The sequence below is a fragment of the Chlorocebus sabaeus genome, chromosome 27, assembly GCF_047675955.1.
Source record: "Chlorocebus sabaeus isolate Y175 chromosome 27, mChlSab1.0.hap1, whole genome shotgun sequence".
Taxonomy (NCBI): domain Eukaryota; kingdom Metazoa; phylum Chordata; class Mammalia; order Primates; family Cercopithecidae; genus Chlorocebus; species Chlorocebus sabaeus.
In genome coordinates, this window is record NC_132930.1 from 25,702,885 (window position 1) to 25,721,348 (window position 18,464).

Sequence of the window (18,464 nt, forward strand, 5' to 3'; positions counted from 1 at the left end):
TGATCAAGCTGGACATTTGTGGGTTTTTTGTTTTGTTTTGTTTTTGAGAAGGGGTCTTGTTGTGTCACCCAGACTGGAGTATAGTGGCATAATTACTGATCACTGAAACCTCTGCCTCTGCCTCCTAGGCTCAGGTGATTCTCCCATATCAGCCTCCTGAGTAGCTCAGACCACAGGTGCACACCACCATGCCCAGCTAATTTTTTGTATTTTTGGTAGAAACAGGGTTTCACCATGTTGTCCAGGCTGGTCTTGAACTCCTGGGCTCAAGCAGTCTGCCTGCCTCCCTCCCAAAGTGCTGGGATTACAGGCATGAGCCACTGCGTACAGCCCAGAAATAACATTTTATACTTTTATACTTAAAACTTTATATTTTGGTACCCTTTGGGTCTGCTTCCATACTGTCCTAGCCCAGAGGTAATCACAATTCTGAAGAAGGAAACCATTCCTGTCCACGTATTTATATACTTACATATATGCAAATGTCAAAAAGCAACAGATAGTATTGCTTTGTACTTACATGAGTGATATGGTTAAATATTTGTGCAAGTTTTTTCCTTCAACATTGTTTTGAGGTTTATGTACACAATTTGATACATGTAGCTATAGTTGATTTATTTTCACTGTTCTATAGTCTTTCATTGTATGAGCACACAATTTACTTATCCATTTTCTGCTGACAGATCTTCAGGTTGTTCTCAATGTTTCAGTGTTATAAACACCACGGCATGGAACAACCTTGCATATGTCTGCTTGCATGCATTAGTACCACAGGGTATTTGCACCTTCAGTTGTACCAGATATTGCTCCCCAGAATGAGGCTGAGGTAGATAGATCACTTGAGTTCAGGAGCTTGAGAACAGCCTGCACAACACGGTGAAACCCTGTTTCTACTAAAAATACAAAAAAACGAAGCCAGGTGTGATGGTGTGTGCCTTTAGTCCTAGCTACTTTGTGGGCTGAGGCAGGAGGATCACTTGAACCTGCGAGGTCGAGGCTTTAGTGAGCCGAGATTGCACCACTGCACTCCAGCTTGGGTGACAAAGTGAGACCCTACCTCAAAAAAAAAAAAAAAAAAAAAAAAAAAAAAAAGACTGTACCAATTGTCAGGGTTTAAATTTTCCCCAAATCTGATCCATTTGAAACGGTAAATCATTTTTTATTACTGTATGAAGGATAATCCACATACAATGAGCTGTACAATTTGATGGTCTTTCACAAACGTCTTCACTTGTGAAACCAGAACCATGATCAAGATAAAAAACATTTCCAGGGGCCAAGATGGCTGACTAGAAACAGCTGCAGTCGGAGGCTCGCACTGAGAAGAAGAAAAACGACAACTGAGGTATCCAGGTTCTCTCCTTGGGACTGGCTAGGAGGTTGGTGGGACCCATGGAGGCGGGTAAAAGCAGGGTGGTGCGACAGCCCACCTGGGAGCCACATGGGGTAAAGGGAGCTCCCACCCGTCTAAACCCAAAGAATGGACTTAGAGGCATGAAGAACAGTGAAAATGAGACTTTTAATACCAGTCTTGCAAGAGGGGGTGTCTGGTGAGCAGGCACATCCACGGCAGTCGCAACAGGTAATTCATCTCCTAGCACGCAAGTCCCTCCCCCAGTTCCTCATTTGTTGAGTACTATGGGGTTACAATCTTCCCAGATGTCACCCAAGTTTCATTATCCCTCTTATAAGGTTATCCCCGTCCCCTTCTCCGCTTCAGTTTTGATTTCCCAATAACGAAACTGTCTTCTCTCTCTTTTTTCTTTCTTTCTTTTCTTATTATTATTTTTTTTTTTAACGAATGAGGCAATTTATTAACCCAGCATGGTTTGTTCTAATGCTTCTTGTTGGCAGCTGCCACCTGTCTGGCGATTCTGTCCAGATCTCTCTGTCCCTGAAGTGTCAGTTTGAGGCCCCCATCTTGGTCCTCTTCCACCATTTTCAGCCCCTCCAGGGCTTGGAGGACCCGGCGAGCCACACTCTTGGAGCCTCGGCTGACGTGGCTGGGCATGACCCCGTTTCTCTGACGTCCCCCATAGATCTTGGTCATGGAGCCAACCCCAGCGCCACCCCGGAGGTAGAGGTGCCGCACTGTGGAAGCAGCTCGTGTGTAGAACCAGTTCTCATCGTAGGGAGCAAGCTCTTTGTGCTTGGCTAGCTTGACGGTGTCCACCCATTCGGGGACTTTCAGCTTCCTGGACTCTTTGAGGAAGGCTGCCAGAGCTCTGACGAACTCCTGCTGGTTCACGTCTTTTACGGTAACTCCAGGCATCGTGCGGCCTCTGTGCTGCCAGCCAGGGGAAAGGGAACTTTCTTCTCTCTTATGGGTTGACCCTCCTCTACATTCTGTTCGCTTACTGTGACCTTCTAGGTGCATGAGCCATGCGGTTTGTCACATTTGCAGACTGGCTGCCATACTTAGATTTATCATGTCTTGAAAATGGACGATTTAAAATATTTTATCACAGAAAACCACACTTTTTCCATGGATCTGTGCAAGCTGCAGATCAGAAGGTCCCCCTTGTGAGCCCATGCCACCAGGGCCTTGGGTCCCAAGCACAGAGCTGTACAGATTCTCAGTGACCACTCAGCTGGAGACTGCTGAAAACTACTGAGCTACTGAGTTCCCGGTCGGGGGAGGCGGGGAGCCATCATCCCTGCAGCTGTCTTTGGCCTAAGATGGCTAAGCTGCTTGGGGGAGGGGCGGCAGTCACCACTGCCGCTCTAGTCTGCAGTTTGGATCCATGAGGAATTTTCCACAGTGCAGCACAGTGGTTGTGGTCGATTGTGGCCAGACTGCCTCTTTAGGCCAGACCCCTGACCTATCCCTCCTCACTAGGTGGGGCCTCCCTGTGGGAATTTCAGCAACTCCAGCCAGGTGTTTATGGACAAAACTCTAATCTTCCTGGGACGAAGCCCCATGTGGAGAGGGATGGTCATGGTCTCTGGATCAGCTGACTCAGTCTTTCTGCCAGCTGGCTCTGAGAAATCCAGGCAGTCCAGATGAGTGGGCTTCCCCACAGCACAGTGCACCATCTCCGCTAAGGGGGCAGCCAGAGTGCTTTGTTAAACAGGTCTCTGATCCTGTACCTCCTGACTGGGTGAGACCTCTCAACAGAGGTCGCCAGACACCTTATGCAAGAGCATTCCTGCTAGTATTAAGTTGGTGCCCCTCTGGGACAGAGCTCCCAGAGAAAGGAGCAGGCAGCCATCTTTGCTCTTCTGCAGCCTCCACTGTTGACACCTTCAGGTCCAGGAGAGACCCAGGAAAATAGGGTCTGGAGTGGACCCCCAGCAAATTGCAGCAGCCCTATGAAAGAAGGGCCTGACTGTTAAAAGAGAAACAAGCAAACAGAAAACAACAACAACAATGGCATCAACAAAAAAGTCCCCACAAAAACCCCATCCCAAGTTCAGCAGCCTCAAAGATTGAAGCTAGATTAACTCACAAAGATGAGAATCAATGAAAAATTGCTGAAAACTAAAAAATCCAGAGTGCCTCTTCTCCTTCAAATGATTGCAATGCCTCTCCACCAAGGGCACAAATTTGGGCAGAGGCTGAGATGGATAAATTTGGCAGAAGCAGGCTTCAGAAGGTGGGTAATAACAAACTTCACTGAGCTAAAAGAGCATGTTCTAACCCAACACAAAGAAGCTAAGGACCATGCTAAAACAATACAGGAGTTGTTACCAGAATAGGCAGTTTAGAGAGGAACATAAATGACCTGATGGATCTGAAAAACAACACGGGAACTTCACAATGCAGCCACAAATATCAATAGCCAAATAGAGCAAGTGGAGGAAAGAATTTCAGAGCTTGAAGACTATCTTGTTGAAATGAGACAGGCAGACAAAATTAGAAAGAAAAAAAAAAAAAAAAAGAATGAAAAGGAACAAACAAAATCTCCAAGAACTATGGGATCATGGAAAAAGACCAAACCTACAACTGACTGGAGTACCTGAAAGAGAAAGGAAGAATGGAACCAAGTTGGAAAACATACTTCAGGATATCATCCAGGAGAACTTCCCCAACCTAGCAAGACAGGCTAACATTCCAATTCAGAAAATCCAGAGAATTCCTGTAATATACTCCATGAGAAGATCAACCCCAAGACACACATTTATTTACCTCCAAGGTCAAAATGAAGGAAAAAATGTTAAGCACAGCCAGAGAGAAAGACCAGGTCACCTACAAAAAGAAGGCCATCAGTCTAACCATGGACCTCTCAGCAGAAACCCTAGAAGCCAGAAGAGATTGGGGCCCAATATTCCACATTCTTAAGGAAAAGAATTTCCAACCCAGAATTTCATATCTGCCTAAATTAAGCTTCATAAGTGAAAGAGAAATAAAATCCTTTTCAGACAACCAAATCCTGAGGCAATTCATCACCTCCAGGCCTGCCTTGCAAGAGCTCTTGAAGGAAGCACTAAATATGGAAAGGAAAAACCATTAACGGCCACTACAAAAACACACTGAAGTACAAAAACCAATGACACTATGAAGCATATACATCAATAAGTATGCAAAATAGCCAGCTAGCATCATGATGACAGGATAAAATTCACACATAACAATATTAACCTTAAATGTAAATGGGCTAAATGCCCCAATTAAAAGACACAAAATGGCAAGCTGGATAAAGAGTCAAGACCCATCAGGTGCTGTATTCAAGAGACCCATCTCACATGCAAAGACACACATAGGCTCAAAATAAAGAGATGAAGGGAAATTTACCAAGCAAATGGAAAGCAGAAAAAAGCAGGAATTGCAATCCTGGTTTCTGACACAACAGACTTTAAACTAACAAAGATCAAAAAAGATTAAGAAGGGCATTACATAATGGTAAAGAGTTTAATTCAACAAGAAGAGCTAACTATCCTAAATATATATTCACCCAACACAGGAGCACCCAGATTCATAAAACTAGTTCATAGAGACGTACAAAGAGACTTAGACTCTCACACAATAATACTGGGAGAATTTAACACCCCACTGTCAATATTAAACAGATCATTGAGACAGAAAATTAACAAAGAGACTCAGGACTTAGACTCAGCTGTAGATCAAGTGGACCTGATAGATACCTACAGAACTCTCCACTAAAAACAACAGAATATACATTCTTCTCAGTGCCACATGGCACTAACTCTAAAGTCGATCACATAATTGGAAGTAAAACACTCCTCAGCAAATGCGTAAGAACTGAAATCATAACAAGCAGTCTTGCAGACCAAGCACAATCAAATTAGAACTCAAGATTTAAAAACTCACCCAAAACCACACAACTACATGGAAACTAAACAACTTGTCCTGAATGTCTCCTGGATGATTAATGAAATTAAGGCAGAAATCGAGAAGTTCTTTGAAACCAAGGAGAACAAAAAGACAACGTTCCAGAATCTCTGGGATGCAGCTAAAGCAGTGTTAAGAGGGAAACGTATAGCAGTAAATGTCCACAACAAAAAGCTAGAAAGATCTCAAATTGACACTGTAACATCACAACTAAAAGAACTAGAGAACTGACAGCAAACAAACCCTAAAGCTAGAAGCAGCCAAGAAATAACCAAAATCAGACTGGAACTGAAGGAGATGGAGACACGAAAAATCCTTAAAAAAATCAACTAATCCGGGAGCCGGTTTTTTGAAAAAATTAATAAAATAGACTACTAGCTAGACTAGCAAACAAGAAAAGAGAAGAGAATCAAATAGACACAATAAAAAATGATAAAGGAGATATCACCACTGACCCCACAGAAATGAAAGCAACCATTAGAGAATACTATAAACACCTCTATGTGAATAAACTAGAAAATTTAGAAGAAATGGATAAATTCCTGCATATATACACCCTCCCATGACTGAACCAGGAAGAAGTTGAATTCCTGAATAGAACAATAACAAGTTCTGAAATTGAGGCAGTAAGAAATAGCCAACCAACCAAAAAAGCCCAGGACCAGACGGATTTACAGTTGAATTCTACCAGAAGTATAAAGAGAAGCTGGTACCATTTCTTCTGAAATTATTCCAAACAATTGAAAAGGAGAATATCCTCCCTAACTCATTTTATGAGGCCAGCATCATTCTGATACCAATACCTGGCAGAGATACAACAAAAAAAGAAAACTTCAGGTCAATATCCCTGATGAACATTGATGCAAAAATTCTCAATAAAATACTAGCAAACTAAATCCAGCAGCAAATCAAAAAGCTTACCTACCATGATCAAGTTTGCTTCATCCCCAGGATGCAAGGCTGGTTCAGTGTATGCAAATCAATAAACATAATTCATCACATAAACAGAACTACAGACAAAAATCACATGATTATCTCAATAGATGCAGAAAAGGCCTTCAGTAAAATTCAGCATCCCTTCATGTTAAAAACTCTCAATAAACTAGGTATTGATGGAACATACCTCAAAATAATAAAAGGCATTTATGACAAACCCACAGCAATATCATACTGAATGGGCAAAAGCTGGAAGCATTCCCCTTGAAAACCAGCACAAGACAAGGATGCCCTCTCTCACCACTCCTATTCAACATAGTATTGGAATTTCTGGTCAGGGCAATCAGGCAAGAGAAAAAATAGAGTATTCAAATAGGAAGAGAGAAAGTTAAACTGTCTCTGTTTGCAGATGACATGATCCTATACCTAGAAAACCCCATCGTCTTGGCCCAAAAGCTTCTTAAGCTGATAAGCAACTTCAGCGAAGTCTCAGAAAACAAAATCAATATACAAAAGTCACAAGCATTCCTGTCCAAAAACCATAGACAAGCAGAGAGCCAAATTATGAATGAACTCCCATTCACAATTGCTACAAGGAGAATAAGATACCTAGGAATACAGCTAACCAAGGAAGTGAAGGACCTCTTCAAGGAGAACAACAAACCACTGCTCAAGGAAGTCAGAGAGGACACAAACAAATGGAAAAGCATTCCAAGTTCATGGATAAGAAGAATCAATATTGTGAAAATGGCCATACTGCCCAAATTAATTCATAGATTCAATGCTATTCCCATTCAACCACCTCAGATCTTCTTCACAGAATTAGAAAAAACTACTTTGAAATTCATATAGAACAACAACAACAACAAAAAAGCCCGTGTAGCCAAGACAATCTTAAGCAAAAAGAACAATACTGGAGGCATCATATTACTCAACTTCAAACTCTACTGCAAGGCTACAGTAACCAACACAGCATGGTACTGGTACAAAAACAGACACATAGGCCAATGAAACAGAATAGAGATCTCAGAAATAAGACCACACATCTACAACCATCTGATCTTCAACAAATCTGACAAAAACAAGCAATGAGGAAAGAATTCCCTATTTAATAAATGGTTCTGGGAGAACTGGCTAGCCATATGCAGAAAATTGAAACTGGACCCCTTTTTTACACCTTCTATAAAAATTAAAGATGGATTAAAAACTTAAAAGTAAAATCCCAAACTGTAAAAACCCTAGAAGAAAATCTAGGCAATACCCATTCAGGACATTCGCATGGGCAAAGATTTCATCACAAAAAGGTCAAAAGCAATTGCAACAAAAGCAAAAATTGACAAATGGGATCTAATGAAACTAAAGAACTTCTGCACAGCAAAAGAAACTATTATCAGTGAGAAGGACAACCTACAGAATGGGAGAAAATTTTGAAGCTAGACAAAGGTCTAATATCCAGAATCTACAAGGAACTTAAGCAAATATACAAGAAAAAAAAAACAACCCTGTTAAAAAGTGGACAAAGGACATGAACAGACGTTTCTCAAAAGAAGACATTTATGCAGCCAACAAACATATGAAAAAAAGCTCAACATCATTGATCATTAGATAAATGCAAATCAAAACTACAGTGAGGCTGGGCACGGTGGCTCATGCCTGTAATCCCAGCATTTGAGAGGCCAAGGCAGGTGGATCACTTGAGGTCAGGAGTTCAAGACCAACCTGGCCAATATGGTGAGACCCTGTCTCTACTAAAAATACAAAAATTAGCCAGGCATGGTGGTGTGTGCCTGTAGTCCCAGCTACTTGGGAAGCTAAGGCAGCAGAATCACTTGCACCCAGGAGGCAGATGTTTCAGTGAGCTGAGATCACACCACAGCTTGGGCAACAGAGCGAGACTCCTTCACTCACACACACAAAAAACTACAATGAGATAACATTTCATGCCAGTCAGATGGTGATTATTAAAAAGTCAAGAAACAACAGATACTGGGGAGGGTATGGAGAAATAGGAACACTTTCACACTGTTGGTGGGAATGTAAATTAGTTCAACCATATGGAAAACAGTGTGGGGATTCCTCAAAGATCTAGAACCAGAAATACCATTTGATCCAGCAATCCCATTACTGGGTATATACCCAAGGAATACAAATCATTCTATTATAAAGATACATGCACGTGTATGTTCATCGCAGCACTATTCACAATAACAAAGACATGGAATTATTATTATTATTGTCAACCCAAATGCCCATCAATGATAGATCGGATAAAGAAAATGTGGTACATGTATACCATGGAATTCTATGCAGCCTTAAAAAGGAATGAAATCATGTCCTTCGCAGGGACATGGATGGAGCTTGAAGCCATTATTCTCAGCAAACTGTGCAGGAACAGAAGAACAAATACCACGTGTTTTCACTTACAAGTGGAAGTTGAACAGTGAGAACACAGGGACACAGAGAGGGGAACAACACACACTGGGGCCTGTTGCAGGGATGGCATGGGACAAAAAACAGCATCCGGATAAATAGTTAATGCATATGAGGCTTAATACCTAGGTGATGGGTTGATAGATGCAGCAAACCACCAACCAAACCATACACGTTTACCTACGTAATAAACCTGCACGTCTTGCACATATATCCTGGAACATAAAATAAAATTAAAATAAATTAAAAGAAAAGTAAAAATATTTCCATCATCTCCCAAAGTTTCCTTATGCCTCCGTGCAATCTAGCCCTCCTTCAATGTCCATGCCAAAGCAACCACTGGACTGTTTTCTTTAACAATAGTTTTCATTTTAGAGAATTTTATATAAATGGAATTCATACAGTATGTTCTGTGTCTGGCCTCTCCAGTTACCGTAATGATTTTGAAACTCATCCATGTCACTGTGTTTTAGTAGTTCATATCTCCTTACTGTATGGATATGCAGCATTTTGCTTATCCATTCACCTATCAGTGGACACTTGGGTTATTTTCAGTTCGGGGTCAAGGCTGCTATGAACATTTTCATGTGGATGTTTGCTTTTATTTATCTTGGGCAAGTACAAAGAAGTGGAATGACTGGGTGGTATGATAAGTGTATGTTTAATTTTACTCATGGTTTTTATTTGCATTTTCCTAATGACTAACAATGTTGAGTATCTTTTCATGTGCTTATTGGACATTCATTCCTACGTCTTCTTTTGTGAAGTGTCTATTTAAATCTTTTGTTTCTTAATTGGGAATATTCTCTTATTATTGTTAATTAATTTTTTTGAGACAAAGTCTTGCTTGGTCATCCAGGCTGGAGTACAGTGATGTGACCTTAGCTCACTGCAACCTCCGCCTCCCAGATTCAAGGGATTCTCATGCCTCAGCCTCCCAAGTAGCTGGGATTACATGCATGTGCCACCAGCCTGGCTAATTGTATTTTTAGTAGAGTTTTGCGATGTTGGCCAGTCTGGTCTTGAGCTCCTGGCCTCAGGTGATTCATTTGCCTTGACCTCCCAAAGTGTTGAGATTACAGGCGTGAGCCACTGCGCCCGGCCTGGGAATATTCTTGAGTTGCAAGATGACTTCATACAGTCTAGAATTCTGGATACAGGTACTTTAACAGATATGTTTGGCAAACATTTTCTCTCAGTTTGTAGCTAGAAATGTCAGTTTCTTAAAAGTGTCTTTTGAAGAGAAGTTTTTAATTTTCATGAAGCCCAACTTCCTTTTTTTTTTTTAATGGTTTATGCCATTTGTAGTCTAAGAAATCTTTGCAAACCCAAAGCCATTAGATTTTCTGCTCTTTGCTTCTGGAAGTTTAGCTTTTTAAGTCTATGAGGTGGAGGTGATGATTCGTCTTTGATTTTTTTGCCTATCTCCCCCTACAGCACCATTTGTTGAAATGACTATCCTTTCCCATTGAATTGCCTTGGCACCTTTGTTAAAAAATCAGTTTACCACATGTATTGGGTTTATTTCTGGATTTTCTATTCTGTTTCATTGATCTATGTGTTTATACACCAATACTACAATGTCTGATTATTGTAGCTTTTTAAGTTTTGAGATCAGGTAGTATAAATCCTCCAACTTCATTCTTGTCCAGCTGTTTTGGGCAAAACATTTCCATATACGTTATAGAATTAGCTATCAATTTTTACAAATAAATTCAGATAGGATTTTGAGTTGAATCTATAAATTTGGGAGAATCAAGGTCTTAATATTATCAATACCTAAGCATCGTATAGCCCTCCACTTATCAGAATCTTTCAGTTTTTCCAATGCTCTCTTATGGCTTAGTGTAGAGATCTTACACATCTTCATGGACTTATTTCAAGGAATCTAATGTGTTTTGATGCTGCCGTAAATGATACCTTTTTAAATTTCCAGACTAATGTTGCTCACATGTAAACCTTGCAAAATTCACTTATTAAGGCTAATAGGTTTCTGTAGATATTTTTGAATATTCTACATGCATAATTATGCCATCTGTAAATAATGACAATTTTCTTTCTTCCTTTAACTTCTCCTTGTTGTCTTACTGCACTGGTTAGGCTCTAGAGTATAACACTTGAGTAAAAATAGCAAGAGCAGGTGTCCTCGTCACATTACTGATCTCAGGAGGAAAGTGCAAAGCCAGAATAATGGTTCCCAAAGATGTCTCTATCAGGGGAATTAAAAAGTTGCAAATGGAATTAAGGTTGTATATTGGCCAACCTTAAAATGAGGAGATTATTCTAGATTATCTGGGAGGAGGGCCCAATGTAATCACAAAGGCCCTTAAAAGTGGAAGAGGAAGGCAGAAGAGTCCGTTTAAGAGCAATGCAATAAGAAAAGGATTTAACCCACTGCCTCTGACTTCGATGATGGAGGAGGAGAAACAGAGCTGAGTAATGTGAGTGGCCTTAAAAAGCTGGAAAGGGCGAGAAAATGGACTCTCCCTGAAGGCCTCCAGAAAGGAATGCAGCCCTACTGGCACCTTGATTTTAGCCCAGTGAAACCTGCATCAAGACATCTACCTATGGACTGTAAGATAATAAATCTATGTTGTTCTGAGCCAGTAAGTTTATTATAACTTATTAGAGCAGCAATAGAGAACGAACACCCAAAGCTTTCGATTTTTCAACACTAAGTATGATGTTTGCTGTTGGGTGGTTGCAGATAGCGGATGCTGTCTATTTGCACTTGTGTCCCTTCTAGTTTACTTATTTTGTAGAGATGGGGGTCTTCCTATGTTGCCAAGGCTGGTCTTGAACTCCTGGGATCAAGGGATCTTCCTGTCTTGGTCTCCCAAAGTGCTGGGATTACAGGTGTGAACCACCAGGCCTGGCCTTATTTTTATTGAGACAGATCTCACTCTGTCGCCTGGGTTGGAGTGCAGTGGTGTGATCATAGCTCATTGCAGCCTCGAACTCCTGAGCTCAAGTGATCCTCCTGCCTCAGCCTCCTTAGTAGCTGGGACTATGGGCATGCACAACCACACCTAAATTTTTACATTTTTTTTGTAGAGATCGGGGGCTTGCCATGTTGCCCAGGCTGCTCTCCAACTGCTGGCCTTAGGGATCCTCCCACCTCAGCTTCCCCAAGTGCTAAGATTACAGGCATGAACTACCATGCCTGATGAGAGTTTTTCCAATTTTTGTTGTTCTTTCTTAGCTTCCATGGCTTCTTAAATTCCTTCAGCATGTTTTAAAACATTAGGTTACTGTTTTCCTCTGCTTTAGAGATATGTTTCTGGGATATCTTCATTTTCTGTGGGTATGTTATGCAGATTGTAAACCTTTGTTTCTTCGAGCATATTGTAAGATGTAGTCTTACATCTTGTAAGATGTTTAAATCAGATGGATTTTCCTATGTTTCCTCCTGTATTTTTCAAAGATTCCTGTGTAGGAGGTGAGGGTGGGCCAGGACAGTTTCTGAGCTTCCTGGCTCTAGGGCTCTTTCTTCTGTCGTTACTACAGAGTATTAGATAAGACGGTTTTGTGTGTTCCTCCCTCTTCAGTACTTTGAGTTGTCTCATTCATTTGGTCCCCTCTTCTCTCATTATCTGAGCCACTCTCCTTTACCCCGGGGTCCTTCCCTCATCTGTGCATGTTCTATTCCCAGTAGTTTTTCTCAGTATAGCCCTATGTCCTCTCACTGGTTGTTTTTGAAAACTACGAAGACCAGATTGCCTTAGTACCTTCATACCTTTCTGCAGGCCCTTTTACTAGCTACCAGGTGAATGCTGGACAGCATTCTACTATTACGGTTTTTGGTTTTACCAATTGAAATTTCCATCGCTAGTGGGGATCCTTCTTGTGGGGGCTTGGTACATGGTGGCAAATTCTGGGTTCTTTAGCTCTTAGGACCATCACAAATCCCCCTTCCCTTCTCTCTGCTTGATCCTCCGAAGCTGCTATTGCCACATGATCTTGTTGGTATTGATTTTATTTATTTTAAGAGATGAGGTCTCACTATGTTGCCCAGGCTAGTCTCGAACTACCTGAGCTCAAGGGATTCTCCGCCTTGGCCTCCAAAAGTGCTGGGATTACAGGCATAAGCTGCCATACCTGGCCATGTATTGATGGTTTTAACCCAAACTATTCATATTCTGGAATTCAAAAAGACAATCTTTAACCTAGCTTTAGTGAAGAAATGTTACGGTATGCCTCCTATATTTAACAGTGATTGGTACTTTTCTATTTACATCATAATGTCTGGGATAGGATAGACTAAGCTAGAGTGACAATTACATTCAAAACTGTAGTGACTCAACACAGCACTTCTTTCTTGCTCATGTCACCGTCCAGTGTAGTCAGGAGGCTCTCCTGGTAGCTTTCCCCAGCAGTGCCTCCTGTGCCCTGGCTGCTTCCATTTTGCAAATTCTTTGTTCATAGCTGAATGGAAAGACAAGAGAGTGGTCAATCGTGACAGTCTTACTGCCAGGCCTGGAAGTTGCATATATCACTTGTCTCCACATCTCACTGGCCAGAACTCAGTCACAAGGTCCCAAACTAATTGCATGAGAGACTTGGAAACACAGTACAGCACTAAGAATCTCTGCTACAACTCTGTACAGTTGCCCAAGCAAGTTGGTGAAAGAAGGCAGACTATAAAACCTAGGATGCTGCCTGTCTCTTTAAACAGCTGTACAAGGATTTAAGATGTAATTTGATCAAAGAACGTGGCGCCATCGTTTTTAAAACAGGTTTTAATTCCATATAATACAGTACTTCTGTTGTTGTTGTTGTTTGTTTGTTTGAGACAGAATCTACTCTGTCACCTAGGCTAGAAGCAGTGGTGCAATCTCGGCTCACTGCAACCTTGGCGCTCCCTCCCGGGTTCAAGTAATTCTCGTGCCTCAGCCTGTCAAGTACCTGGGATCCCAGGTGTGTGTCACCACGCCTGGGTCATTTTTGTATTTTTAGTAGAGATGGGGTTTCACCATCTTGGCGAGGCTGGTCTCGAACTTCTGACCTCAGGTGATCCGCCCACCTCGGCTGCCCAAAGTATTTCAAATTTTGGAAAAGTTTTGTGAATCAAATTATCTTCAAGTATGCAAAAACCATGTCTCCACGAACAGTCTTCAATTGCTGACCAATTTTGGGGTGATAAGGTGTTGGCATATTTAATTAGGTACAATTAAAATGTCTTTAATTATAAAGGTTTCAGTTAAATATCTTTTGGAATTATAAAGAATTAGGCTAGGCGTGGTGGCTCACGCCTGTAATCCCACCACTTTGGGAGACCGAGGTGGGCAGATCATTTGAGGTCAGGACTTCAAGACCAGCCTGGCTAACAAAGTGAAACCCCATCTCTACTAAAAATACAAAAATTAGCCGGGCATAGTGGCGCTCACCTGTAGTCCCAGCTACTCGGGAAGCTGAGGCAGGAGAATCGCTTGAACCTGAGAGGTGAAGGTTGTGGTGAGCTGAGATTGCGCCACTGCACTCCAGTCTGGGCAACAGAGTGAGACTCCATCTCAAAAAACAAAACAAAACAAAAATTAAATTATACCTTTAATATATGAAGAAAATGGCAGTTTGGCATCATTTATAGTCAATGTGTTCACAAACATTCTAAATATTCCAAACACATACATACAGAAGAACATAATCTTATGACTTTTATTACCTTTAGTCTATCACATTTGACACTATAAATATACTCATTGAAAAAAAACCATACTATTTAAGAATTCAGTTCATGAAAGTTTACAAAGTACAACCAATGTACTCTGACTTGTGGTTATAGCTTAACTATCTCAACTTTACTTTTCTGGTATGGTCAGATCTTTTGCAAATATTTCCATAGTATTTTAATTTTATGATATAAAACAGTAGCAATTTATTAAGTTTTCCATTATAAAAATTAATATGGCAATTCTCAAAATACTGAAAAAACTGTTTGATGAAAGGAGTACCCACATCACTGCAAAGTATTTCCTTTCTCTTAGAAAACATCTTCAAAAGGCACATTTTAATTACTAGTGTTTATCTAAAGATAGTAGTTTGAGTTTTGAATTTCCAGTCAATTTTCCATTATCTCAAAATCGAGCTAATGGAGGGTTGGAAGAGGTAGGAAAACGCAGGTTTCCAATGAACTCTCTCAGGGCAGCAGAATCCTCATTCATCTCATCCACAAAACCAAAAGGAAGATGTAAGGGAAGTGGGAATGGCAGATCTGTTTTGCATCCTAATTTAACCTTCTACACAAAATACTTCATTAAAAGCAAATAAACAAACACAAGACAGTAAGCTTAGAAAACAAAAGGCCTAGACCACAAATTGCCCGGTTAAGCCCGAGTGGTGATATTGGTTTTAAGCCTCAAGAAAATGAAACTTCTGCTTCTGTAAAATCACATCTTCATCAATTCAATGTAAATCACTTAGTACAGTAACAATGTTACAAATTCCAATAATGTCAGACATATGGATGATATTCAAAATAAAGTACAAAAATACATTTCAAAATCAAATATAAATGACTTTATGGTTATCTGCCATGCTCCCCTTTAATTTGACCTGATAGTCTACATTTGACTGTAATTATAATAACATCTGTAATTTCAAGTACAATAGTACAATAATAATAATTTTGAAGAACGTATGACCTAGGACCCCAAAATGCAATCCAATATACAATCTGGAGTATGGTTTCCTTTTTAGTGAAGTTTAATACTAATTGAAGTACTAAATTGAACAAGGCCAGTACTCTGAAGTACTAATTTCAAGTACTTGATCCCATGTAAGAAACAGAAGGGAATTTTTAAGGCAATTTTGGTATTCCAAAATATTGAGGATCTACCTTAACTTTCTATTATTCCCCTTAAGTCTCAATTGAGTGTTTCTACTTTTTTTAAAAAAAGGGGAGATTTCTTTAGATTTTTTCCCTCACTACAACAAAGTAATTCACCAAAAATATTCTCAAGTACAAAAACCAAACTGGTCCTCTATTACTTAGCCAAGATAAAATTTTCTGGTCCCTAATAATGGTCACTTTAGGAGTACTTATTCAAATTCTAAAATAGCAGCTTTTAAAATTAAGGCAACATTGCTTTATTCTTACCTGTTTTTCTATTAGCTAACTATTAAAGTTCATAAGAGCAATTTCAGACATAGGCATCCACAAAGGCCTTTTGTAATGTAAGAAGAGTTAACGTGAACATTCTTCTAATATTAAAAGTTACTGTATTCTACTTGGAATTCTAGAGTAATTACAGTCATTCCAGCATGTGTAAAATTACCTTTTAAACTGACGACAACATAAAATACAAATTTTCTACAAAAATACAATATTGGAGATACAGCACTTCTTCCCTGAAATAGAAATTTAATATTTGGAGAAAAAACTGTAAACTTTTGGTTACATTCAAAATATAACCTTTTAAAGACTTAAATTATTTGAGGTTTAGCAACTGGAGCTCCTAACAGTAGATTTACATTACTACAATGTTTTTACACCACAATAATTCTAAACAGTTTGTTTATCTTACTCTTATATTTACTACCACGAGGAAAAAAATGGCTTCCTGCAATTGACAGTCTGGGTAAAGGAATTGCTCAGGTGGACAATCCGACCCTGACTTCCACCTTGACTGCGTTCCACAATCACGCAAGGCATCTGTACTAGCTGGAAAGGACTCTTCCCGTCTCTCAATGCCTGAGTAAGATTTAAGATCTGTGGGAAGAAGAGAGATTTTTACCAATTTAAAGAAGATAAAAAGCTTCACTTCACTGACATTTTAAAAATCATTTATTCATTATAATTTTTATTTCATCCATTTATGAGCAACAGAGACTGTGATGATGAGTACCTGTTATGAATATGTATTATGAGAATGTGTGTATGTTTATACACACACACACACAGCATTAACTTTTGCCAGATGGTAAGTTTAAAAATATTCTAGAATATCCTGCCTATGTCCAGAAGCAATGGAATCAAAGAACAGTAAGTGAAGAGGTCTACATACATATTCAATTTAACATAAAACCTCAACAAATACTGGTTTAAACAGTCTGGTTTTAACTAAATACTTGCCTTATCCATTCATTCAACAAATTTATTGCATGCCTACTATGTGCAAGGTTCTGCTCTAAGTGCTGGGCATACAATAGTTAAAAAAAAAAACAAGCAAAATTGCTGCCTTTGCAGAGCTTACACTTTAGCAGGGAGAGGAGTCAATAAACATGAATATGTAAATTATGCCATGTATTAAAAGGTGAAATTGCTATGGGAAAGTATGAAGCAGGGCAAATAGGTTAGACAATTTGGGAAGGTAGCCATCTCAAATAAAGGTACATTTAAGAGTTTACTCTTAATAAGAAAAATAAAATTAGAGAAACTAAAATATATTATATATCATGTTCAAAGATACTCTGAGAATTTATACTTCAGCATGCAAATAAGGTTATGAAACACAATACATAGATTATAGCTTATTCTGTTCTCTGTTCAGATAAAATAAAATTATAGCAATTCGTTTTCTTTTTTCGTTGCATATTAGGAAAAATGTCCTTTATTGTATATTTTAGAAATACAGATTTCTCCTTCAGGTATTTGAAAATATCTAATATATACATCCTATGCATTTCACTGGTTCTCGTAAAGACTAGTCAATAGTGATAAGCACAAATGTTTTCACGTAAAGCCATACTAATAAATAAACTTCATAATACTTTAAGTATAAACTAGATGGTTTATTGATTGATTGATTGATTTGATTGATGATTGTAGAGATGGGATCCTGCTATGTTGCCAGGGCTGATCTTGAACTCTGGGCTCATGTAATCCTCCCACCTTTGCCTCTTAAAATGCTGAGATTACAGGTGTGAGTCACCACAGCTGGCCAAACTAGATGGTTTCAGTTTGTAGAATATTTGGAGTATTTAACACATCAGGAAAAGAGATCTTTACTAGTAAGGTGTCACAGGGTTATAGGTTATAGGTTATATTTATGTTTTAAGTTCTTTTAAGTTCTTCCCTTAAAATTTTCTTTTTCTTTTTTTTCTTTTTTTTGAGACAGGATCTTGCTTTGTCACCCAGGCTGGAGTGCAGTGTGCAATCACAGTTCACTGCAGCGTCTGCCTCCCAGGCTCAAGCGATCCTCCCACCCCAGACTCCAGAATAGCTGGGACTACAGGCACACGCCACCTCAGCTAATTTTTATACTGTCTGTAGAGACAGGGTTTCGCTTTGTTGCCCAGACTGGTCTTGAACTCCTAGGCTCAAGAGATCCACCTGCCTCAGCCTCCCAAAGTGCTGGGATTATAGTCATGAGCCACCACACCCAGCCTTCCCTTAAAATTTTCTAAATTCACTACATTTGGATAACAAGAAAAAAGTAATTTATGAAATTTGAGTTTATTATAAGCATTGTTCCTACCATGAATATAAAAGTGTGCACTAGCACAGTTAAGGAAGGAAATGTTTTGGTTAGTTTCCTCTTTGGGTTTTAAAAATCCTATTCTAAAAATGTTAGTCTAAATATACCCATTTAAGTAACAGCTAATATTTTCCTGACTCTAAGAACAATATGTGACTCTTGCAGAGAATATGGAAAACAGAAACGCTGGCCAGGTGTGGTAGCTCACACCTGTAATCCCAGCACTTTGGGTGGCCAAGGTGGGTGGATCACTTGAGGCCAGGAGTTTGAGACCAGCCTGCCCAACATGATGAAACCCCAACTCTACACAAAAATACAAAAAACAAAAATTAGCCAGGTGTGGTGGCACATGCCTGTAATCCCAGCTATCAGGGAGGCTGGGGCACGAG

The 18,464-nt window shown here is 39.7% G+C and overlaps 1 protein-coding gene and 1 pseudogene across 3 annotated transcripts in view; both read right to left on the bottom strand.

Moving 5' to 3' along the window:
• Nucleotides 1-1,519: 1,519 nt before the first annotated feature.
• Nucleotides 1,520-6,202, bottom strand: LOC103246269 (small ribosomal subunit protein eS19 pseudogene; annotated as a pseudogene).
• Nucleotides 6,203-14,300: 8,098 nt separating this feature from the next.
• Nucleotides 14,301-18,464, bottom strand: part of PI4K2B (phosphatidylinositol 4-kinase type 2 beta) — a 34,768-nt gene continuing 30,604 nt past the window's right edge. For all 3 annotated transcript variants that reach the window (XM_008017731.3, XM_008017730.3, XM_008017732.3), the window contains exon 10: nucleotides 14,301-16,367. In XM_008017731.3, coding sequence (XP_008015922.2) covers nucleotides 16,194-16,367 — 174 coding nt within the window. In that variant the 3' untranslated portion in view covers nucleotides 14,301-16,193. The remainder of the gene's footprint in view (nucleotides 16,368-18,464) is intronic.